The 26,484-nt window shown below is 43.2% G+C and overlaps 1 protein-coding gene across 5 annotated transcripts in view; it reads right to left on the bottom strand.

Moving 5' to 3' along the window:
- The window catches only part of casz1 (castor zinc finger 1), a 76,527-nt gene that overhangs the window by 24,467 nt on the left and 25,576 nt on the right, over window positions 1–26,484 (bottom strand). For 3 of the 5 annotated variants that reach the window (XM_037103310.1, XM_037103308.1, XM_037103311.1), the window contains exons 1-3: window positions 23,225–23,376; window positions 8,445–8,996; window positions 1,851–2,751 (exon numbers count right to left, since the gene is read on the bottom strand). In XM_037103310.1, the coding sequence (XP_036959205.1) occupies window positions 1,851–2,751; window positions 8,445–8,996; window positions 23,225–23,303 (1,532 nt within the window). In that variant the 5' untranslated portion in view covers window positions 23,304–23,376. Of the gene's footprint in view, window positions 1–1,850; window positions 2,752–8,444; window positions 8,997–23,224; window positions 23,377–26,484 lie in introns of those variants that run through there. The other 2 variants (XM_037103307.1, XM_037103309.1) reach the window with 2 other exon arrangements.

Here is a 26,484-nt window from a genome sequence, read left to right as displayed (position 1 = left end):
CAAACTGACACAATATTTACTTACACGCCGCTCCCAAACTTTGGACTATCAATATACATTTTCTTGTGGCACAACAGCATTTTCATGTGCCGTATGAATCAGGGATAGAGGGCGCACACTTTGATGCATGGGCTCCCAACCAATGAAAGGCAAAATGCAGGAGCAAAGGGACATTAATCTTTTATGGGGGTATTTTGGAGAGTGCTCATATGCAAAACTGGATAATGGGGATGTGGAAGAAAAGCTCTGAAAAGGTCTTTTCTGATAATCTCTAAGGGCCTTGGCTCTAATACTGATGTCAAGTTGTCTCCAATCAGTCTGGACTCAGTTCCAACAGAGATGTAAGGCGACGCTGCAGCTTCAAATGCATACAGATCAAGCTAATCGACTTAGTGCCAGCTTCAACTCAATCAGATTCAGTTAAAAAAGGGAAATCAAGAGGATCTCACTACATTACAGAGGCATGCTGATGGATGCTGTGTACTTTGTGCCACCTGTGATGTGAAGCAGGTAGCGGTACTGTCTGTAGAATGACAGTTATAATACAGTGTTGGTTCTGCTTGCTCCCTTTCAGAGATGGCATTTAGCTCCATGTGAGCAGTTCCACACGGGGGATGACCTGAGGTTAATCTGGCCCAGAGGGGAGGATGCGCTGCCAGACATTCTCCCTAGCACCCCCTCACTCCGTGTATACAAGCACCAGACTGGGTCAGTTAGCCAAGCTTGCAGCACCACTGAGCCCCAACCTGACAAAGGCCAAAGCCTGAGGGAGAGGTGCCTGAGAGCTCTTGAACAGTGTCTTTGATAGGTCTTGACTAACTAGAGACAAGGTCAAAACCAATCAAACAGACTCTGGGAGCTGTTTCCTACTGGTAGTGCACACGACTGTAGGCTAGCTCCCCAAACCCCTCGTTTGCTTCCTTTAAAGTGCACTCGTCAGGCAGTGCAGATTCGGCCCCTGTGACTCGCCGGGAGGTTAGTCATGGCTCCAAAGTAATTAAAGGGAGAGTTGTTACACCCTAGCCAAACGAAAGAAGTCAGTCACTTTGCGATGACTGTGCTAAATCAGTCTCCACGGAGTGCTACAGCGAGTAAACACTTCATGTGCCTTCGCAACTCATCATGTCGTGGATCTATTGGGCACTGTGCGCTATTTCACACTACATTCCTGTTGGCTGCTGTGGAGGTAGCAATTACCTTTGCGTTAGGCTAACTGACTCACAGTAGCAGTTAAGTGTATGTGAGCTTCACATTAGCTCCAAGGTGTTCCACTGGAGTCTTTTTAATTCACCAGTAAACTTTAAAGTAAAATTTTAATGACAAGTTATGCAATTTATTAGCTCATTCTCATGATGTATGAATTGAACTAATGCGGTAACTCACACATTATTTTTGTTATTGCATTACATTTGAGAAATTTGGTCATGGACAACGAAATAACACATTTATTTTGGTGTAACATTACACCATTTTATGATATGCGGCAATTATTTTTCCGCACAATCCTGCTGAACTGAAATTAACAATCTTTATTGATTTTCTGATCAAAGACATATTTTTTCAAAAAGGCCACGCCCATTTTCGGCTGCACCATTTTGCCTTTTTACCATAACGCTTCCAGGGTCTCACCACTCCGCCTAAAAAAACTGAGTACAATTTGCATCAAATCTAATCTAAGTGCATTAACTCTATAATCTGATGTACCTTTTCCTTCCTGTGTAACAATAACCACAGGATTAAATTAAGTGAATTGCTTCTAAGTTTACAAAATTTCTTTTGGTATTCAACTAATGTATATAAATCTATCTGTATTAGTATTTTGTTGCAGATTAAAAATGTGGAAGACTTACTTAACAGAGGAAACAGTGCCCGTGGTGATGGAGTCAGTCTTGGAAAAGCTGGACTTCAGGTAGTCAGAGGTGTTGAAGCTTAGGTGTCCCGCCTGGTCCATTGTGATCCCTGGAGCAATGCCTGCTCCAGCTGCGCTTACGGTGGGGACACCGGGAGCTCCCGGGTTCCCTGGTGCTGTTGCAAGTACATTGGGCATCAGTGAGGCCTCGGGAGTTCCTGGCATTAGCTTCTGAATTGTTCTGATGTCATACTTCGAAGGGCGGCCCACTTTGCCAGTCTTAAAGGCAATGGCACCGCCCATGTCAGGGTTGCCCTCACCGGGCTTGAAGAGGTGCAGAAACTTGACATTTTCCAAGTCGTATTTGGATGGTCGCTTGTAAGCATTACCATTCTGCTGCTGTAGACTTTCACCCATCTTCAGCTTTTGGATAAAGAAGTCATACTTAGAGGCTCGAGATGCCATGTTCTGCATGTGAGAGGGATTTGGTGGCTGGGAAGTGCCCAGCTGAGGTCCTCCTGGCTGTTTGTGGTCCAGGCTGGAAGGGTAGATCTGTGCCTCGGCCCCTGGGAGGCACGCAGAGGTCTGGAGCATGGTAGCGCTCTTTTCTTGGGCCAGTTTTGAGTTGAGGTCGTCTGGTTTGGGTGGGGAAGCATGCATGGGCCAAGGTAAGGTCTCGCCAGCTTTTAGCTTGCGAATGTATTCTTCGTACTTGGAGAAGCGAGCACGCCGTGAGGCCTCCTCACTGCTGAGGGATGAGGGGTCTGAGGTAGCGGCTTTGAGCTTCTCAAAGCTGATCTTCTTGGTCAGCTCATCCCTTACCTGCTGGTCATCATAACCAAACATTCCCAAAAATTCATTCATGGTGTTGGCTGCATAGTCTCGCAGGGCAGAAGCTTCTCCTGCAAAGAGAAAAATTATGGTGATCTTCTGGTTAAGATGCTGTCAGATTTTTCTTTTCATAGCTACCAGCTGAAAAGGTATTGAGTTCAGAGCCTCTTTGGTGGCTTCTGGCATTGCTGTAAGTCTTTACTTAAAACAACACATTTTAGTATGATTGTTGTTTTATTTGAGGAGTGAAACTGAACCCAACTTAACCCCAAGTTCAAGAAAGTGTGTGGCCAAACTGTGGCCAGACTCACCCACTCAGTCTATCAAATGTCTCTCTCTCATTACATGCTGACTGATGCTTGCTTGAGGAGTCTGACACTGTCACCATGCTTTTGTAGCTGAATTGGGCAATGTAGACTATATTTGACAATTAATGACACTGAATACTTTAGTTACAAATGAACTAATCTGGCAAAGTAGAAATGCAAGTAGAGAATATGCTTTATCAAATTAATTTTTGTCCAATGCTCTCTCACCATAACATTTTAGGGAAATATACTGTTACATTACTGCTACATTATTATTATAATCATATCTATTTTTCTGAGAAAAAAAAACATGTGTACATATAATTGATTGGATTATGTTATTCTTGGTATTTCAGAGCTGCAGTAAATCTAACAACAGGAAAAATGGTTCTGCACTGCAAGCTACAACAGCCTCTGTACACGTCTGTGTATTCATGTGTCTACAAACAAGCAGTCTGAGGCATTGCTCTTCCTGTTTTGGTTGCACTATAAGACGGTCCTGCAGCATTTGCGGGTGATTGTGCTAAAAGACACACTGAACAAACAAACGATTTAGATTTTTAATTTTGATTATGTTATTCAGTCATAATAATAGTAATTCTTTAATTATAAATTCTTCAGAGAATAACTCTCGAATAAATCAAACATTCTACATCTAACAGTGTGACATTTCAGTGACCATATTAAGAGTCCTTATGTGAGAAAAAATATATAGGTGAGGCTCTAGAACAAAAACTGCTGATACCACTTCTTGGAATGAACACTATCAGCCTATTTCCCTGCAAAAAAAATGTTTACATGATGACTAATGCCAGACAATCACAGAAAATTAAAATGACAGAATTTTAACAACTATGTGAGAAATTATTACATGTTAAATGCAACTCATAAAATCTTCCATTAATCTTGTTGAAAATAAGATGATTATTGTGTCACCTTCAAGAGTGAAAAGAACGAATCCTTTCCTCCTTTCCTCTTTTTACACATTTGTGAACTGAAACATCACTTTCATTTTAAGAGTCCATTAAATTGGACAACTTCCCCAAGGACATAGGCGAAATATAGTCAATGTATAGTTTAATTGCATTATGTGGAGATTAATTCTGGCCCATTAACTTTCATCCAGGTTAGTGCAAGGGGTCAGAGAGTGGGGGAAAGGGAAAAATGATGGGGCCTGAAAGCAGTAGAGGGACAAAGTTCTGCATAAAGAAGAAGAGCGTGGAAAGAGAGGAGAAAGGTTCAAAGAGAGGGTGTGTGAGAGTGGAACAATAAATAGAGAGGGAGGACTTGTGAGGCAGCTTCTCAAACAGTTTTTATGTGCTGAGCTCCAAAAATCTCCTGTTGTGTCGGTCTGCATGTTAGGCAGGATACCAGAACAGAGACATGCTAGTAATGCAGCAGATGATCATTTCACCTGGGTCATGTAAAAGCTTTGGCCCTCTTGACTTGTCCTTGGCAACACTACAGGAACAGGGTCCAAAACCTTTTTTTTAAAAATTAGTTTTATTGCTTTTTACATCACCAGAGCACATATGGACTGGCGAGCAGTAACACCACCTACCACCCGGGTAATTAATACACAAATATTTCAGCTCTTGTCTCAGATTTCTCAGTTATTGCTAAATCAGTCGCTGTGCCCTGCCTTTCACGTCTCCTGTGCAGCATGTAAAATAATCCCTAAATTTCCATTCACTGTGTTGGGGTTGCTCCTCCGCGCAGTGGATTGGTATGAAAGAGTATCTGGTGGATCGAAAGGGCATGAAAAATTTAAGAGAAATGGATCAGGTATTTGAGAGGAAATACCTGCGTGTTTGCTACAGATTGTTTTAACAAATCTACCACATTTTCACATGTACTCAAACCACAGAGTGACATATACAAGCATCTAGTGATGGGTACAGCCCAGCTAAACTTATTCAATATTGGTGTTTCTGTTGTTCCTTGAGCTGTTCTACTGATAATAGCATATGTCATGAAAGATCACCTGAATGACATCTGAACATGTCAAAGTGCAACTTGGCAGAACATTCTTCTCATTTGATTTAGGTGTTGATAAGCTTGGTACTTGGTTGGATTTTATTGCTACTGTATTTATAAGGGCTTCTCAGGTCACAGCATATCATATAGCTCTAAAGTTAGGACAGACCTGCCCAGTCAGAAAATGCAACTACACTTTACTGTGTGGGGAATGATATCTACAAAGAGCAAGGTAAAATAAACACTAATTTAGAAACTGTCACCATTGATTATGTATCGATTATGTAAATAACACTGCTAATGCTTGTCGTATTGCAGTAGGTATTAAATTAAAGAAAATACCTGTAATTTCTGTTGGTCAGTTGGGTCAATTGCTAATTATTGCAGAGAGACTAGTGGTTTGTGTCATGGGAGCATGCCTTTTCCACATTCTATTTGCTGAGGGTATTATCATCACCTTCTCCAAAAATTAGTCGAGTCTCTTTATTCATCAGCAGAGCCGTGTGACGAGCTATCAACGAAAGGCAAATGATTGGACTTGAAAGGATTATGACTGGGACTGACAGGAGATAACCTTTCTAAAACACCATGTAAATGAGTTTCCTACTCAACCCTATCTGGCTGCCTCTTAATGATGCAATGTGACACCATGTGGGAAACTATGTACGGGTGCATGGGTTAAGGTGAGATTGGCCCTACCACTAATGCTACCGCACACCCATTTAAAAAGAAATAAATAAACCTCCCTTTTCTTTTCTGTTTGGTAACGCAGCTGACAAGTCCCTCTGCACTCTCTCCGGTGTCACTGGAAAATCTACAAAGAAGTGGTGCCTAATCTTGACACTTCAGGCAAGCAAAATCCAACACACGACAGACACCGGCCTTGTCTATATTTTAGGCAATTAGGCCACATTTTCCCTCCCCAATATGATAACAGATGGATATTATATCTCTTTTGGCTGACCAAACATGGCCATCAGTGTGGCATAGCTTCCTTGGTCACAGGAATGAGAGGCAGAGGTGTCGCTGATGATAAAGGTGCATGCTAGTGGCTATATATGGAATACTTGAGTTTGAATACCCTCTAAAGGACGTCCGTTTTTAACCACTCAAGCACATTGTAAACGATTTGGTGAAAACTATATATTTTTTTAATAACACGCAGTGTTTTTCAGCAGAGTTCAGTTGGGGAAAGTTTTGAATGGTGGGATTCTTTTATATAGAACAATCATTTAAATGGAGATTTAAAAAGCAATTTGTGTTCATGTTAGTGAATTAGTTTAAGTGTGTTTTGTTTAAATGGACAGTGGTATCCTAATGAAGAGTTGCTTTGAATAAATGACATTATGTGCATTTGTTCGGACTAATCTGACACAGACAAAACTGTACGGAGCTTCAAACTTGCTTGTTGTTTGGTTAGTTAATTAACAGGCAGTAAATAGAGAGTGCTTTGAAACAGCCTGGAATGAACAATAACCTTTTACAGTGAACCCAGAATTGCAAATGGAAGTCATGGTCAAGCCTGTTTGATCCATCGCTATGAGCATCTCTGTCATTGCTTTCATAGTTTTTTTTTTTTCATTGTTTTTTTCCATTGACTGGCTTATGAGGGCTCTAATGCGACATCTAAATTATCTAGGAAAAGTATTCTGGGGTTTTGCACTGATAGGAAATCCGCACGATGCCTCAATGTGAGGAGTTAAATGTTTTGAAGGTCGCAGTTTCTCTCATTGATCTTGCAATGTTTGTTAATTACATTGTCACTGATGTTATGAGAGATAATTAAGCCACTATGTTTATATGCATAATTACGTGCACTCCGCATCAGCCTTTGAAAGACAGCGGCGCGCGAGAGAGAGCGAGAGCGGGGGAAAAAAATGTTTTAATTGTGAGCTGAGCAGAAACGTGGCAATATAGATGCCCTAGTTACAATCAACAAAGAGCAACTCTGAAAAAAAAAAAAAAAAAACACTCTAAAGACAAGATTTGCAACTGATGCAGTGCGCTCTCCCCGCAGTCTTCAAACACTTTGGCTTTGTTGTGAGATGTAAAGTAGTGAGGCAACCAGTGAAGGGAAAGGTGTAGGCCTGCTACACAACAGTAATACATATTTACAGACAGGCTTTTTTACGGCCATGAAATAAACACAAAATGACTAATTAAAACCACAAAGCCTTTTTCATTTGCCTCTGAAATGAAACCTGCTTCATTTTCTGAGAAGCCCCTGCCCCCAATTCTGTATGTGGCCAGAGCTACTGCCGTGCACTTAGTGAAAACAAAAAGAAATGTAGACAAAAAGAGCATGTGTACATGACTCTGAGGTAGATACCTAAACCTAGATGAAAGACCAAAAAACTGTTAAACTGAGGTGAGCAAGCACAAAACAAAACTTGTTTTTGTACCGCAACAACCGGTCTCGCCTGCAAATTGCTGTTTTTTTTCTCTCGCTGTCTGTGACACAGGCTTTATCTATTCATATAACCGAGCAGTGTTTTTTTGCCCCTTTTTACTGCTCTGTTTTAACTTCTGCGACACAAAGGCCACTTTCTCATAGAGTGCATATGCGCTAGTTTCAAGGGTCACAAAGTGTATAACCGTAAAAGGTGTTTTCTTAAAAGATCGTTTGTGCTGTTGACACACACTGTTGCCACTTCAGAATGACTGTTGGAAGTCTCTGCCAGCTTTATCTATTTGATAATCAGTGAATTATACCTAGGGAACATCATGTCATGATTAAACAGGGGTTATTATGAGTCATTTACAAGAGCATATAGCATTAAGGAATATATTAAAACATGCCCATGTCTGCTAACAACAAATACATGAATCCCCTGTTGTTTGTGAAAGATAATAACATAGTTAACTGTGATATGGCATTGCAATATAACTTCCCTGTTTCTGACTGTATCTGACAATTCATCTCCTGAATTTGACAACTGTGAAAAAAACCCAGAACTGCTCCACGGCAAGACTACGACTCCATGTAATAGAGGAGCTTGAAGCAGTGGCTAAGTTTAGTGAGCTTAGGGAAAATCAAAGACTCAATATGTAATCCTGGGTGTAATATGAAGCTTAGCCTGGTCCTGCCATGCGCTCTTGGCCCACAGCTGCCGAGAGAGTGCATAAACGGCCTTACGTTGTAAGCCTACTCCATTTATGAATTTACAGTGAACCACACACTGACAAGTTCCTGTTTTCCCCTCTGGCCTGCCAGTTGTATCTGTCTTTAGGGTAATAATGTCACTGGCTATTCATAATGTAACTCTAGAGTGTCTCTTTCCAATAATGGGCACACTTAAGCTTATGTGGATGTGCCAATGTCACCCACACTCTATTTGAGCCTTTGCCCTGTAATACTATGGAGTGAAATGATTTGAAGGGCAAAGGTAGCTTTAGTAGTTGGTTTAAGATCTATGCAAAGGGTCGAGTTTAAATCAGAGTGTGGCTCACTTATCGGAGAACAGAGAGTCAAAATGTACCTGGAGAGGCGAAAGGTGCTTGGCGACTCTGGGCCTCGCTGGGTGGTATGTAGGTGTCATCTTTTGAAGCCTTGTCTTCAGGTTCTTTGTTGTCATGGAAACTGCCACCCTGAGACCCTGCCGCTGGCTCGGCCTCCTCTTCGTCATCACTGCAGCCTTTGGGCTGGACCATGTACACACCCTCTGGAGGGCCGTCTTCGTCAGTGCTGACTTTGAGTTCATGCTCCTGCTCATCGTCAGGAGCTGGCGGCTCATCGCCATACTCGCCGTTGACCCACTTCTCAATTGCCTCACGTCTCTTCTGGTCTTCCTCTAGGCTCTGACTTAGGCTCAGGCTCTCCGGGAAGTTGGTCTCATTGTCATCGTAGTGGGAACTGCCACGCTCGCTGTTGTCTGCTACACTCTGGTCTCCCTCTGCATTCTGGGAGCTGCTGTCGAACACCACCTGGCGGCTCAGCTTGGCACAGATAGCGTTGAGTTTTAGGCCACCTTTCCTTTTGGCGGCCATCTTGGATTTTCCTGAGGTCGTTTCAGTGCATAAACTCCTTTCAGCTGAAACAAAAAGAAAAAATAAAAAGATATATGATCATCTAAACTTGTCCAGTACCACATTATCTGTGTCGCGGTTTGACAAAACATAACTCCACTTTTCACCCAATAAGCAGGTGTTTTAAAAGCGCATCCAGCATGCTTTCACAACGACCAGACAAAGTTTGAACCGTTTTTTTACATGTCATCAACTTGTACTGATTTTAAACATCACAATGGAAAAAACAACATAGAACAAGAGTGATGGCTGCTATTAATAACATCCAAAAGCACTTAACAATAACGGCACAAGACTGGAAGGACACACAGAGATACTGTACATATCTTTCTAAGTCACACCTCTTCGGTCAGCTCAGAGTTTAACATGGGTGGAAAAAAAAAATGGAGAGAAAAAAAAAAAAAACAGGGAGCTGAAAATCGCTGGCAGATAGGTATCAGACCCCCTACGGTACTACAAGCAGCAAAGACACGGCTACATAATCCTTCACATGACAGCGCTATAGAGACACTGTGAAATGTTATCTTCACTCTCACCTCAAGAGGCTGTGGTCCTGCCACTGAGTGGGGGGCTGCTCAGCATTAAAGCTGTCAGGATGTGGAGTGAATGAGCTGAGCACTTTTGGGCTTTTTGGAGCCGTGTTCTCATGTTGGCTATTCGGTGGGATAAGACTCAATATCTGGTTCTGTGGAGGTTGCTGGTTTCACTTTATTAAGTGAAAATAATAAGCCGTGTACATAAGCTCTTCCTACCCTCTGCTGTCTTTATCTGTTGATCTTACCAAGACAGCAACATGGACACATCGAGCGAAAAATGTTGTAGTAGCTGTGTTTTACATATCTTTGCTTAACAAGACATGCTGCACAGTCTCAACATTTTTTCCCCCCTCGGTGCGGCCTCTCTGAACAATAGACCATGATAGAGTGTGCTTTGGGGCAGGAATGGGTGGCATTATTTCAACCCAAGTGGGGCTATCTTTATAACATGTCCTCTGATGAGGCAGGAACAGCTGCCTGTGGCATTCCATATCCAGAGCTGCCTTTTTAGGGCAGAAAATGCACTCTGGTACCTTTCACTTTATTTCCAGAGCCACCAAAGTTCACCCTCCAACAGCAATTTTCCAGACTCAAAATCAAGGCCAGATCTTTATCAGGTTGTAAATAACTTTCAAAATGTGAGCAGGAGGTGACCGTGAGTAACACAGTATTTATGATATAAAAAAAAAAAAAGCAGTGGAATCGCCAGGGATCAAACGAGCAGTTTAAATCGTATTCTGATTTTACTTTAAAGCTTTATCAATTGAGGCTCTGTGAAAACAGTTAAAAAGCAGTTATATTTCTTCTGTGTGTGAAGTTGTATTGAATCTTAACTGAGCCACACTGTGGTTAAGATAATACACCATACTGAGCTACAGACATACCATTTCAGGAGACAAAAAATGTGATATCAGCTGTAACAAAGTTCTATCTTAAAGACTCAATTCGCTCTCTGTAACAATGAGTGCTAGCCACTTCATTTTCCCTCGGCCATAAAGCCAAGCACAATCATGTGTGAGCCATTGCCAGCATTATGTAAATCACATCGGTGCGACATAAAATCCTGTTTTCATTTTCTTTTGCAAAGCTGTGGAATCATTAGAGGATATACAATTTGAAGGAGTTTACAGATCACCCCATCGCCAGCAGACAATGCACCCCCGTGCTCGCCACACATGCTTTCTCAGTTACTGTATTTACATTGCTGACTTCCTCCCTGAAACAATGACTTCAGGAATTATGTAGTTTTGAGTGGGCCGTATATCAGCGGCACATTACTGTACAATTTAGTGTTAGACAATTGCAGGCGGGGGTGAAAGGGTCACCTTTCAGGAGACAGCAATTTTGGAAAAAAAAGAAAAGGAATCAGCTGGAAAAACTATTAGGAAGTGGAAGACATAAATTTTCAAGTTTTTCTTTTTTTTTCAGAAAGGAAGATTGAGGTCATTTGGGTGTTGCAGTGAAGGTCATTTTTTCTGTTTACTGCGTTCAGTATTTCATGCTTTAACTACCGATTTCCTTTGCATCGCAATCTCAGGCTGCTTGTAGGAAATGACCCCTACACAGTTGTTTCTTTCCATTAGTGAGTATTTATGTATGATTTTCTGTTAACAATACGGAGCGTGAGTAGAGGACCAAGTGCTACCGGTTGAGTATCTAAGCAGACCTCTAACTGAATTATCAGCCATATTCATTGTTCTCTTTTTAAAAGGTAGGGCGTGATTTAAAACAAATTTAAGATTGTGAGCCTCCCGTGAGGAGGAACATGCTATGGTTCGATGGTTTATGGAAGCTGTCTAAACTATTATTTATGCTGAGGGTTTCTGTCCACAGCAGCTTTTTGCCATTGCTTACAATAGGGATTGCTATGGTAACACTAAGCTGTTTACCTCAAGTCGTTTGTGTGCATGATAGCGTACAATGAGATAAAATCTGCGGGGACCTACATGAAAGAACAACTTTTCCCTCTGGGACCTACTCCCCCACCTCCCTGAGAGTCCAGTAAGCATTCTGCCTTATTAATGAATATCAGAAAGAAAAACAACACTGTCACATGAATCGGACATTATTTACAGTCTGTTTTAGCCTGGTGTGCTAATTGTCAAGGAGGAGACACCTCAGTAAGCACTGGGAGTTGGAAAAAAAAATAGACAGGTCTGAATTTGAACAGCTGAAACTAATTTTTCCAACTGCTTATGTTAACTGTGACACTATTTTTACTGGAAACAGTGCAGGGCCGCAAAGGAGCGCCATTTACTGTCTGTATAAGGCCAAAACCTGAGGAAAAAGTCAAGAAACTATTTTGAATACATTTGGGAGAGGTCAGCTTCTTTTTCATCTTCAGTCAAAAATAAGTGCATCAAAGTTCTTTCGGGTCCTGTTTCTTCTCAGCGCTGGATGACACAGCTTGTGTTTGAGTCTAGCCCTCCGCGCTCACTTTTCCACAGCTCTAAGCCCCACAGGTCTTGTTGGTTTTTGATGCAGAGTCTCTGTTTGTGTGCCAGAATGATATCATGCCCAATCAAGTGGTGTTTCAAATCCTAATAACGCTGTTGGAAGTGCATTATTTGTGTGAACGTGCACAGACTGTAATCAAGGCTGCTACGGGTAAAGGATGTGGGAGTTAACAATGGCTGTGAGTGGCAGGGTCACGGCTTTACCTCTCTCTGACATACAAGAAGAGGCAGCTAATGTCCGAAATGCAGGCGTAATAATCTTACAGAAGATAGTGAAAAAATTGAAAATTGAATAACTTGACTTTATTGTTCATTCAAAGTGCAGAGCCGCACCATAAACACACCGACTCCCTGCAGTGTTGTCAGTTTGTATGGAGCGAGCACACAGGAGGGTCTGTATATAAGCAGGGTGGATATTACCTGTTTAAACTGAAGCTTATGTCTTCACCTAATCAAACACAGGTACAGGGCTTGTTGTAGATTCCTGCTGAGTTCCAACATGACTGACACAGGGACAAACCCCCCGCAATATCAGGAGTTAATTAATACAAACAGGGTCTGGGAGATGTCTGTTTAGCTCAGGATTATTTTACAATATGCAACGGAGAGTTGCTGTAGCTCTTTAAAAAAGCCCAGTTATAACTTTATGAACCTTTGGCAGATTAATCGACAAGGCTGCAGCTCCCTGCGCGTAGCTCACTGAACCTTTTGTGTCTCTGGCTCTCAAGGGAGATGTATGTGTGAGAGAGTGTGTGTGCATGTGTGTTTCAGAAAAATCACTGAGCCACACAGGCAAACATACACAGACACACTCGAAAATTACCATGTTTTTATTTTTGTAAATTTACGGCTTGCAGGAAGAGAATGTTTTCCTCTTCTCCCTCTCCCCCCTGCATGGTAGAGAGGCTGCGGCAGCCGCAAGGAAGTCAAGCGGAAAGCCACTGATGGACAACTACGCCACGACACCCAGACCCCAGCATCTGGCCCCTCTCTCATTTTTATTACACAAGAATAACAATAAGCAGGTCGCCGACCCTGCCGTGAGATTTTGCCACAGTTTTCCAACAGTCGGTGCAGCCGATGCTGAGAAATTTCCATTTTTCCGCATGCATATTTAATTGAGTTTTGTCCCAGTGGTGCGGAAATGATTTGTTTTTTGCTCTCTGTTCACTTGACTCCTCTTCGGAGTCGCTAACCCTGATTAAGACGTTCCCGTTAATTTCCCAGCGCACACCTTTTTTTTGTGCATTAATGGTTCTGATCGTCTAATTAAAACTTCTCAGCTCGGCTGCTGATCACCGCTCGTTGTGCCTCTGACCTGAAGTTTTAATTGCCGCATCAGAAGCGATAATAATAATTTTGAGGTTCTGATGATTAAAAACAATGCCACTGCCAACTAGTTGATAGATGGGGGTTTAGGGGTGGGTACATCTGAGGAGAAGTTTATGTAGAGAAGGGATTTAGAAAGCGTGCTGTAAAAGCGGGTATACACTTCCAAGGAGCAAGAAGGGAGGGGTGGGTACTATTGTAGGTGATCACTGAGGGGAAGGGGGTGGCAGAGCATATGGAAATCTCCCAGCTCTCATGTCCCTCAGAGTCATATTGAAGAAACAGGTTTGTCTGGGACTGGGACTCAGCTTTCCCCACCTCAAATCTAAATCTGCCACCAACCTATCCACTTTGGAGCTCTACTCACTTGGCAGGTTTGCCAGGTCAGGGAACGGAGAGAACAAGAGACAGAGAGAGCACACGAGAAAGAGCGATAAAGGCACATAAAAGATGACGACAGTCCAATACCCTCTGCTTATTTTCATAAAAAGATAATAGCACGGTAGGCGCGGTACAAAAGGCACATTGTTCACAAAGTGACTGAACGGAAAAAAGGAACCTACGGTGCCTGTTGTCTCCGTCATAAAACACGATACTGATGAGATATGTAGATTACTGTCAAAACAGGAGAAGTCAGTTGTTTGTGATCTTCTTTTAAACTGTACTTTCACACTGTACTTTACAAATCACTCACTCTGCAGTAATGGTAGGAAATGATTTGGGCGTGAAGAGAAAGGGAGAGACTATGCACCCGGGAAACTGCCACCAGCACCAATCTGTCACATTTTGTTCTTTTTTTAACCACTAATAGATTTTTTAGGTTCCACTACAGGATCGATGTTTGGCTGCAAAACACACTGTACAGTACACACACACAGGGACATACAGTCAGGAGGTAGCTGTCTTCTCCTTTCTGCCCTCTACCCTCCCCCCTGTCCCTCTCTCTCACAAATGTATTTTATTATTAATCAGTTGGTTGCACATCTGCCTGCTTGTTGTTTTTTTTTCTCTATCAATAAAGCACTTATTGCTTTTAGTCTAGAATGTGACCTTGCACATTGTGTGCTTTCTTTCTGGGGGTGCTGACCTTGAAGGACCCGTTTGGACTACTACACAGCAGCTCAGTCCACGGGCTGTTATCAAACACGAGCCCTCAGCCAAGTGCCACGCTCTCGTCACACCGCCGCAAAAACACAAAGAAGACGCTGCAGGACAAAGACAGACGCAAGCAGCCCCTGTAACACACAAACACACACGCACACACACACACTGACTGCACGGGACAATGGCTTAAGAAAAACAATGTATATTTCAAGTGCAGACGGAAGAGGAAAGACGTTGAACTTGAGGGCAATCAGGCAGGAAAGTTGAAATCTGAGGACAAATACGCCCTCCAGCTTCATCACAAACATGGTAATTATGGTGTTTTCCAGAACAGAGGACAAGCAGCCTAAAATGGTCTAAGGGAGAAAAAAAAACAATCTGACATGAGTGACAAGAACCATTCTGACAGCCACGTACTAAAACAGCCAACTTTTATTGAGTTTGCTGCTTAGGGTAATTCATGGGACACACGGCTATCTTGTTAAAATTGTACATCAAATCTGGACTCACAGCTGGCACCAGATGATGACTTAATTTAGAAGTGTTTGTGTTGCGGGAGGTGAATGAAATAACTTTGCTTTGAAAAACACACAATCACACTCGGTCTCATGCTTCCACAGACCGAAACAAGGGAAATTTATTCCTGCAGCTTTATTTTGAGGCTTGGCTCCCATGTTCAGTTTCAAGACACCACAAGTGCAATTTGATAAGCCAACCGCCATGGTAAATGAGCAGACGACCCTGTGTCCCTCCCTCATGGTTGCAGCGCTCGGCGCGGCAGCAAGGCGGTGTGGGTAGTACAGTGGAGAAGGGGCTCAGCGGTGCACCTCTCAAGGGCCCTTGAGCTAATATCTGTACAGATTAACTGCTTCAGTTGTATTTTGGTCACGGGGATCTCTCTTCGCCTTTGTGGCTTGTTGGGAGGGAGAAGGGGAGATGTGTGGGAGTGTGTACTGTGTGTGTTAGTAACACACTTTTTTCTGCTGCGAAGTGAACGGCCTGCTCGCCTAAGAGGTCAGGAGCCGCCAGACTGGTGTGTGTCACTCCATGTCATTATCTTTGGGGCCATATTTAATTTAGCAGAATCTGGAGCTGCTGAGTAAGTCATCCCCATCCTTTTACCATCACCTACCCCCTCTATCTCTCCACAGGACACGCACACACAAACACACACAGTGTCAATCCTCCAGGGTAAACTCAGCACACGCCGCTCCATTAGTTATCAATTAAGTCTGGAAATCTCCACCTGGCTGACACACACACGAAGCCGACACACAAATACGTAGCACCCCTCTCAACAGGAAGTTGAGGAGAGAGTGCCTTATTTGACTACAAGTGTGGGAGAGAGGGTGTGTTTGTGTGTCCGTGCGGGTGGCACTTTTGTCCATGAGGTTAACCTTGATATGAGGCCCTGTCAGGCCAGATAATGTCAATCAATGACAAGCCCTCACAGATAACCCCTAATGTGAAGCCTAAAAAGCAAAGCTGTTTAGATCTTTAGACATGCCCCCTTTCACCAGCATATGAATTGCATTACAAGGAAATGAGCTGTGGCATTTCTTTAATAAGACTCTTAAGACATTTTGACAGCATATAAGGCACTCTGCCGTTAAAAAAAATAATAAAGCCCCCTCTGACAAAGCCTCCTCACACAAGGCAGCGCTCTGATGGGCAGATCCAAGTCCCTGTTAAGTGGAGGAGAGGAAAAGACATGTAGGGAGGGGGGGGAAAAAGGAAAAAGAAGGGTGGACCTTTCCCTTCTTTTTTCTCCAGCTCCCGGGGACTTCTTAATTGATTTCCAAGGTTACGTTTCAAATTTGTTTTTCAGATACGGGGGCCTTGCGAACGAGAGTGCGAGTCAATGTTTTTCAAGCAATTTCCCTAAATTCAGCCTAGTTCGGAATGTTTGCATCAGATCTCACTGACCTCTTTCCCCCTGTCGTTGCTCTTTTTCTCCTCTCTCTCTCTCCTTGAAAAGAAAGAAGGAGGTGACATTTACCCCCAAAAAAGCCTGTATTTCCAGACAGGATGCCTGCACTGACAACATCGATCCCTAGCTACCATTAAAACATTTGCTCTGCCTGACAGACTTCTCCTCTTTTGGACTTTGTATGTGGTAGAATGAATCACAGGTGCCCGTTAAAATGTCATCCTGGGCAGGTTCTCTACCTGTCCAAAAATGACCAAAAACTGGAGGCTTTTTCAAACACTCTCACATATTCAGTGTTCCATGTGTTCTTCTGATGAAACACAATTAAATTTTGATCAAAACACTTTCTTTGTAGGGCTAAGAGAGGAAGTGATGAGAACGAGTCTTCCTGCTCCCGGGATTTGCATTTTCTACACCCTGTGGCTGTAACTCGGCTGCCAAAACTTTAGTTTTACTTTTCTGATAAGTAGGATGAATGTGACACTGGTGTTGAGATGATATATGATTTTTTTATTCATTTATTTATTTTTTACATTTGTGTGTGTCTATGTGCAGAATACACTGGACACACATATGTTAAGTGGATGTGACCGATATTAAGTGTGTATGTGCGTTCCTTGTAGACAGCAGAGTCTTGTGGTGTGTGCTCTCCTCCTGCTCCGCTCCGTCTAGTGGCTGCAGGTCACGTCAATTGCTGAGACACACACACTGGTAAATACGTGCACTGGCATTTCTACACACTCAGGAAAAACTGAACCACAGTGAGGAGAAACACAGGAGTGTGTCAGTGACAGCACTAAAACAGTGTGCTTTACCGAAAAGTTATATCTCAAGTGGAGGCGGAACTAAACGTGGCAGATTTCAGCTAAAACAGGAACATTCTTGTCTCTGGGAGTTCAGTAGATGGAGGAATGTGCTGTGACTGAATTTGAAGGTGTGATAAAACAACACTCACAATAAGGGAGAAAAAAAAGAAGAAAAAAAAAGAAAAGAAAAACGACTGCGAAACGATGAAACACGCAAAGCTGCTTTACAGGAAAAAAGAATGCTGTCTATTTTGGGTCGCAGTATACAAAAGGAAGTGCTGCTAAGTTGACTCAAACAAATAAATTTGCTTTTGATAAAACCACAGCAACTACTTTTGCATTCTACACCAAACCCACTTTGTTTCCTGCATCTTTATCTTCATGACTTGCCACATTTGTGAGAAACCACTCACTAAATTGTCAAGCACAAACAACTAAAGGTTTTCAAACAGCGCATCGTTGCCGGCTTAAAATGTAATTTTATTTGCAAAGTGACAGGTTATAGTAAAGCCTCAGAAGTGAACATGTAGTGCTTGCCGCTGTATCCAGCTGCCCGTTTTACATTTCTCCAACATTAATATTCCTCTTATTATTATTTTAAAGTGAAAACGGATACTCTGTTGAAGTGCAAATCTGATGAATTACGGGAGCAGATTGCTGCTATTAATTATTAAAACCTATTTTATAAATATTCAGGTCTGTCATGCATCTAATAATGAACGCTTTAGAGGAGGTTACTTCCCGTGCGCATCCTAATGTGTCAGAAATATCACTTTTAATCACGCTCGTGTCAGCGAGTGCTGGGTTTGAACCTGCCGAAAAAATCTAGCAAATCAAGGAAACTCAGCTGGCCCACTACTGTGCTCATCACAGCTCTTCCGTTCCTGCTGTTTCGCATGATCCGGGTTCTTCTCCTGCCCCGTCTAAAAAGGTGGTGAACACCTCACAGCTCCCCGCTGCACTCTTACTGTGGTAATTTGAATGGAGAATAATGCATCGGCAGCACTCTACCCTTCTGGACACACCTAGTCCCAGCGCTACTGCTGCCATATGCTGTGTTGATACATATTCATAACACTTTCTTGTGTGTTGAGCGTTGGTGTGCAATGAGGCTTAAATGAGTGTCTCACAACTTCAAATAGGCAGAGGAAAAAAGAAAAGAAAAAGCCTGGCACAAAGAAAGTTGGACTGCTCGTCCCCTTTTTCCACTGTCCTCTTTTCTTCCTCTCTCTTGTGAAGAAAGGAGACAAGTTTGGGTGCTGATGGGTGATCCCAGTGCTTCGAGAGGATGAGCGAGAGGCTGTGGACTTTCAGGATTGTCTTCAAGAAGCTGTGCGAGGTGCCAACTGTCATCGTGGTTGGATAATCTGTGCTGTCAGGTGGGCCCGATGGTCTCACTGGTAGGGTGAGAGTCAATGGCACTCTACCACGACCTTCGTTCACCCTGGCAGTATATACATATGCTGCACAGAGCATACACACAACCTGATAGAGACACACACACACACACACACACACACACACACACACACACTGTGAAGCACTCTAAGATTAACGCTGTCAGAGCTGCAATGATACCCCTTCATTATCTGCACACGGGGCCTCCTTCGTGCGCTTGCTTGCCTCACTGTCCTCTCCACTGCTTCTCTATGGAGGTAGTAATTACTAAAGCTAACATTTCTCGCTCTCTGCGCCTCCAACTTCCCTCCACTTCCCAATTATTTTATTCTCTTTTTGCAGTGCAGTTTCAAGTGCCTTGCATTTTGCCAACTGGTGACACAGTTGAAGGTATGCCAATGTCGATGGCAGCACCAGTGTGAGTCACTGTGCATGTGTGAGCGCTGTATTATGAGATTATTTGGTGCCCAGCTGATGTGCAATAAATGCACAGTGTGGTAGCCCCGATGCAGATCAGTCCTTTGGGTCACACACTCTTTGCTGGAGAGATGCTTGATGTACCCCTGCAGTATCTGTTGTACTATACATTGTTGGTTTAACAGGCTGGGATCAGAGAGATGCTCCCTCATGCATGGCATTTTTCATTACCAACAATGCTCTTACTCTTTGGCTTTCTTCTTCCTCTCCCACTGGAACTATGGCTTTATCAAAGGTGATAGCTTGCTCAGGCGCATTTTCTCAAACGTCTTCTTCAGCCAGCCATTTCCCAAGCCGCTCTCGGGTAAACGTCACTCATAAAAACCAGGGAGGATTTGATGGTGAGATCAAAAAGAGAGGAAGGACAGCAAGGAGAGCTGGGAGATGGGGGGAAGATACCCTCCTCCCCCATCCGACACCAACGAGTGCTCAGGGTAATTCCTCCGAGCGGCGCCTGTGTTTTCAGACGCAAATACAACAAAACGCCGGGTGCTGCCACGAGACATCAAAATGGGCGATTTTGACTTCAGAGGGTCTTCAGATGCTTGAGGAGTTGAGAGAACAGAAGGTACCAGCAGGCTGTTAACAACCAATACGGGAACCACGCCAGAAAGACCGTCTCCTCCCAAAACGCCAATCGGCACCAGATCAGTAAAGGCCTCCACCATACTGTAATATCCCACCTGAGCGCTTTCATCCCCTCAAAGTGAAAAAGCTTGAAAGTTTATCAGCTGCTGTGTGTTTGCTTTTTAATACTGGTACTGTTGGAATAACACCTTTAAAGGTAAAAATTCCACAGGTAGGTGTCATAAAGGCAGGAGGACACAAACAATTGACACAGAGACTTTTCTAAGAAGGCTGAAGGCTTCAACAGGTGCCTTGAAAGCAGGAATTTTATGTAATTTAGCTTACAGAAAGATTTTCATCAACGAGTCAAAGACTTGCTTCACTCTGTGGAGACCTGAGTTGTGTTGTGACATGCTGAGAGGGATGTCCGCATTTTCTCCAGTGTTGTTCTCGCTCATTCTTGGAGCATTAGGCTCACTCTAAATAGCCTCAAGGAGATTAGGCTGGCTCATATTCAAATGCACATTTCTTCTAAAACCCACTCCACGAGTGGGCCAAGGAGATCAGTGCAGGAGTTTGGTGAGACGGTAGTCAGAGAAGATTCTGTCATGTATAAATCAGCTGAGAGGAGGCAAAAGAGACAGAGAGGAAGAGTGGGAGAGAAAGGCTGAGGTAAAAGACAAACAAGTGTTGGCTCTGCTATATGAGTTTAGTTAGCTAGAGAGTTAGTGCATGAGTTATGGCTAGCGAAGGGCTGAGGGACGCTGTATTTATGAGGGGACTGAGTGAGTGTTAAATCCCTGGTAAGAAATAAAGTCGTCCCTGAGCGAACAGGGGAAACATTTCACTCAGTCTAAGAGGTGCCTTGAAAAAAATTGAAAGCCATCCCTCTTCCAGGGGGAAGCACTATTCCGTATTCCCCAAAATTGCTTTATTCCTTAAAAATGCTATAGATCAAAACCAAGTGGATTGACTCTCATATTTGAATAGAGAGGAGGATTCTCCGTGTGCATAATATCAAGGGAGTTCATGAGCCAAGGAAAGGGAACGAATCTGATTCTTCTAAAATTGCATGCGGATTTTCTGAGGGATCTTTGGCTAAACGGGGGCTGCCAAAACACACAGTGCACTTGTTGCAGTGCAAAGGTTCATCCAAGAGAAGTTTTCCACTGTGGTTTACCCAGGAAAAAGTAATTTTTCAATTCAAATGTTAGAATTCAGCTATCTTATGTAATGTAAATATAAACCCTTCCATCTATCCATCTAAATGCACATTTAAAGGATTTCCTATAAATTAATTTTTCCTTGCAAAAAAAAAACTTGCTATGTTGATTGGAGTCAAGAAACAAGCCAGAAACAAAGGAGGGCACATGGCCAAAGGAAAAGGAAAACCTTCACGTTGCACTTTGTGCACATCCAACTCAGACCTCTCTCCAAACCCTGCAGTGGTAATAACAATTATTACTTAAAAAGGATATATTTTTGCATTAACTTAAAAGGCTATATCTTTTTCTTCCCCTCCAGCCTGTGCGGCCTCACTTACCCTAAGTATCTTCATAAATCACCAGTTACTGTTAACATGTACTCCACAATTCAGTCATCAATCTCCTACCAGGTCAGAGTGAAAACAGAGGGGGAAATGTCTGCTTAGTAAAATGTCTCTCTCGTGAATGCTGCTACCACCACCCACTACTCAAACACACACACACACACACACACACACACACACACACACACACACACACACACACACACGGACACAGAGCAGTAGCACAGACACACACCAGTTAAATAACAAACACACGCGCCCGGCACACAGCAACCAGAGCAGTCCTATGGGACACGGGAGCGGTTGCCAGATCACCACGGTAAAGCAAGCCAAATTCAATTCTGAATTCACCTTTCACTCGGGAAGCTGGTTCCATTTGTTATAAAAACAAATAAACAGCAAGCGTGAAGTTAAAGCCGGCCAACTTCTTCCTCCTCTTTTCTTTTCTTTTTTTCTCCCTCTAGGCCTCAACAAGAAATATCAGGCCCGGGCTGTAGCAGTAGACTGTCTGAGAGGCAGACACCCACAGGGCTGAATGTAAATCTGTGTTTATGTTCACAGACACAGTATTTATTTAACCAAAAGGAGAAAATCTAATTGTGCACGAGGAGGATTATTCCTCTCAGTACTATGTCTCCATGAGGGAGAAAAGGACTTTTTAGTCGTTGTTCAACAGACACTGTTTACATCAGCAGAGTGGAAAATCCCTGCGATGACAAACCTCTCCATCACAACATCTGTATCTAAACAGCCGAATCAATCTCGACCAGCACCGCAAATTACCTCATGTCGCATCTGAAAACATCTGCACGTGATGTTAGCGAGGGGGTTTTAGGTGCTTTTTAACAATTTCTATTCTTAGTCTGCGTAACGGTGTATTTACATCATATTTTCTTTCCCTTTAAAGTCAAATAAAGTGTATTTGTGGATCCTTTGATTGCTTTAACAGCCTTAAATGGCTTTATATTAAAAAAAAAAAAAAAAAAAAAAAACAGTATTTGTTATAAATGTAAATTATGTGTAATTAATGTTTGGATAAAGCAGTCCGATCTGCTGCTGAAGTGTAGGTAGAAGAAGGAGTTAAAACTCTCAAATCCGAGTAACAGCTCTGTCTTTATTAAAAAATAAAATACTTAAAAGGTAGTGTTATTTGGAAAAAGATCATAAGTCAAAGCATTCCTAACAAACAGGCTAACTGAAGGGTCAATTGAAGCATTACTATTAATACAATTATTACTGGATTATTATAAAAATGGAAGTAAAATTTGAGCTGCAGCTTGTCAAACTGGATCTCATTTAAAATAACTTATCACACTATTAGTCAGTAGGTTCTGTCACTATGCATCATATTTTATAAACTGATGATGTTTTGTATTTGTAAAATATGAATCTGTTCATAACTGTTGATTAAAGATGTCAAGTAAATGATTGTAAAAGCTATAATATATAATATATATAGTTAAAATATTTCCCTCGTTTTTCCATTTTTCTGAAATGAGTGAAAGTAAAAGTATGAACAAGCACACGATATATAGTAAAAGTACCTAAAAAGTGTCCAGTGTAGTATTTGATTAAATGTACTTAGTTGCCTTCCAGCACTGAATGTCATAAACTTAACTGAAACATAGTCAAAGTGGAACTGAGAAGTGCTATAAGGCACAGCACAAAAAGTCAACAACAGAACTTTTGAAGAGGCAGCACACCATTAAAACTAATTAAACACACCACTGACATCCAGCGCACTATAAGTACAAATATGCATCTGTAATTAAAAACTACACATTTTTTCCAGAAAGCAAACATTACACCTGCTCTGTTTCCACTCTCTCTCTCTCTCACACACAGACACAAACACACACATACAGACACACACACAGTCTCTCTCTCACACACACACTTTGACACCACCCACCTCATTACTACACATGCGTGCCTGACTCATGCCAACTGCAACTAGTAGCAGACCCGTTCACCTCGAGGTAGCACTCAACTCCTGCGTGTGTGTGGGGGGGGGGGGGGGGTGAGAGAGAGAGAGAGAGAGAGAGAGGGGGGGGGGGGGGGAAGGTGTGTGTGAGCCTTACCTGGCAGCAGACCGCCCTCTGCGCTCTGTCTCACCTCTCCCTCCTGCCCTGGAAGAATTCTCTCCACAAAGCAAGGCATTTTCTCCTCAACTGCTCTCTGCCAAGGCTCTGCTCTCTCTCTCTCTCTCTCTCTCCCCCTCTCCCTCTGTCTCTCTCTCCCTCCTTTCCTCTCTCCCACTCTGTCCTCCTCTCTCGCTGTCTATCTCTCCTCCCTCCTTACCCTCCCCCTCTCTCCTTCTCTCTCCACTCCCCCCCACCCCTCCTTCCTTCTCCGAGCACAGATGTCGAGGCTGTGCGAGTTTACCCACTTTACCAGTAGGGGTCCTTCATCGCCCTTCTCCACCCCACAGTCACATGGGGGAACAAAACACACATACACACAGGCACACACACACAGGCCCCAGGAAGAGAGAGCCACTTAACGGGCGCCCTCCTGTCACTGCTACAATGAGAGCCCTGTGCCGAGCAGCACGGCTGTATGAGCTGTATGAGTGTGTGTTTGTGTGTGTGTGTGTGTGTGCGTGTGTGTGTGTGTGTGTGTGTGAGAGAGAGAGAGACAGGTGTGAAGTGGGTGGTGTGCGCAGGGAGCTGGCCCTCGGCCCTTTCCAGCCCTGTTCAGCCCTGTTCGGCTAGACTCGGTCCTGGCTCCTGGCCCCTGAAGTGTAGTACAGTAGTGGCTCACACACACACACACACACACACACACACACACACACACACACACACACACACACACACACACACACACACACACACACACACGGGTGTATGAACACACAGATTGACTTACAGTGGGTCCCTTAGAGCCAGCAGCCAGAGCGAGATTGTGGGCACGCACAGGCATACACACTTTCACTCATACAGAACACAGACACACGGAACAACTGGTGCTGTTTGCTACTGCTGCTGGTGACAGTGATAACATGTGCTTTGTGCCCTGTGTGTGCGTGTGTGTGTGTAAGTGTGCATGTGCACACAAACACATGCATTCATACACAAACACACAGCGGATGCCTGCTGGCTCTCATATTTCAGGCCTCCGTTTTATCCCTTTAGTTTTCTAGGTTTTTTTTCAGTATAAAAAAAGAAAACAAACAGTTTTCATTGACACTGCCATGTTAGATTTGAAGGCTCTTAGCGAGTATACAGTGGGGAATTTCTAGTTTCTCTCCTACTTGTGGGGCACTTTTCACATTGTAATATCAGTACTGGAGACTATTAGCTGTCCTGCCAAAGAATGTCAGATCTCTGTTTACCTTTGAATACAGGCTGATTCCCCTGAGTTAAAGAAAGGACTATCTAACTATCAGAGTCTCAATTAGTCTCCTGTGTGCAACATAATTTTTTACAACTAAATTAAAGGTGGGAAAGAGCTTTTGAAAAATCAAGTAGGAATAGGAATGAAACCATTTGTGGAAAGTAGATAGAGGAGTGTGAGGACTCAATGCAAACTGAGTTTTTACACCTTTACTGTGTATTAAGCAACAATCTACTTCTGGGAAAGAGGAAGGACTAAGATTAACAATATGTGGAACTTGAACTCATATATTTATCAAATATTGCCCAACTTTTATGATGGTTTATATTGCAGGAAATCAGTGATCCTGATCAGGATCCTATGCTATTAAAATATCGAAACAGTAATTATCAAGCCAAGATTTGTGCCTGGACTTGTTTTTCCATTTATTGCTCCCTGGAACAGGATAAGGGTATCTGCACTAAAGACATGACATCCCGGACCTGCTGTTGGTATCATTTGAACAGAGGGTGGATCACCTTTATTTAAGTTAAACAAAGCCTTCTAATGACACAAAAATGCTAGTCACCACTTGACAGACAAGCGTCCAACGCCCAAGCAGACTGGCTCTAGACCGTTGACTAGGAGTAATAAAGAAAATAGGATGTTAAAAGAGCAGGACACGGATGTTGAATAAAGCCACCAGAAAGTGTACATACTAAAAGTGATAAGCTAATGAGGGCAACAGAGGCTGTTCTTTTGGTTTTGAATCTTATCACTGTTTGCATCAGTTGCAAATCTCCCTTGACAGCAAGACTGAAATCAAATACAGGTTTTTAGGCAGATGAAGGAAAGTCATTTGTATTTACAGGAAATAAGAACGATGCACTCAATCATTATTCCCTTGCTGAGCTAACTAGAACACAGCCCCTGTATTAGATGTTGGAGGAGCGGCACAAGGACAAGTAAAACATACCTTAAATAGACTACAAATGAAGTCACTTAACACCCACTCGCTTCCCTCGCCACCCCCTGCTCTGTCTGTCTTCAACAAAAAAAGCCTGTGTTTGACTATCTCCCTCTCAGGTTCATAGTTGTCTTTTCCTTTTTAAACAGGCACCTCGCCTGTCACAGTGCAGGAACGGGCGCATTCCCCTTAAATGGCTCCTTTTGACAACTGATCTGTAAATACAGCCGGATCTGCAACTTCCCCCTTTCTTTTCTCCCTTCATGTCTTCTTGCCCTCCCTCCCTCTGCCCAAACTCCTGCCAGAACCCCCCCCCACACACACACACACACGCACACAGAACATGAAGGTCTTGCTATGACCCCCCCACCCCACCCCAATCTCACGGAGCCACGCACACACACGACCATACACACACATTTACCCCCACATCCCCCTCCCAACTTCCCCAACTCCATTCCCCCTGCCTCTATAAAAACACAAATATGCCATAACTCAGGCAGTGCTGCCACATAGCCTCCATCTTGCCCTGTACCGGGGAGGGGGGAGGCCTCTCAGGAAGGTCACCAACAAATGGTTTTCCGATTCACTGCCCCTGAAATAATTTTGTGTATTAAAACCTGAATCTGCACTTTCTGGCCTGAAAGCTTTTCTAATTATTCCGGTGTCCTTGGGACAGACACAGATCCTTCACACGCCGGGGGAAACAAGCTATAGAGCAACCACTACAGCCACAAACACCCCTCCACCTCAGCTCCCACCCTCCCTCTATCCCTCCATCTCCCCACCTCCTCTCTCTCTCCTCTGCTCTGCTTTCCTCTCCTCTCCCCGCTTTACAGCCACCCCCCTCCCCAATCTGTTTTCAAAGCGTGTCTGTCCTTTATTAAATTGTTTTCTTTTCCACATTATCAGTTGCCATGGAGACCTCATCTCTCGGATTATTTGAATTTCATTATATCTATTGATTTGGGAGCATTTCATCTTTTTTATTGTTTTTCTGTCAATTTTCGAAACGAATAACCATCTAATTTGCGTCAGCGCTGATTACGTTCGTCC

This window comes from Acanthopagrus latus, chromosome 7, assembly GCF_904848185.1.
Source record: "Acanthopagrus latus isolate v.2019 chromosome 7, fAcaLat1.1, whole genome shotgun sequence".
Classification (NCBI taxonomy): Eukaryota; Metazoa; Chordata; class Actinopteri; order Spariformes; family Sparidae; genus Acanthopagrus; species Acanthopagrus latus.
The sequence above is the reverse complement of the archived record's forward strand: the minus strand, read 5'-3'. Positions and strand labels throughout refer to the sequence as shown.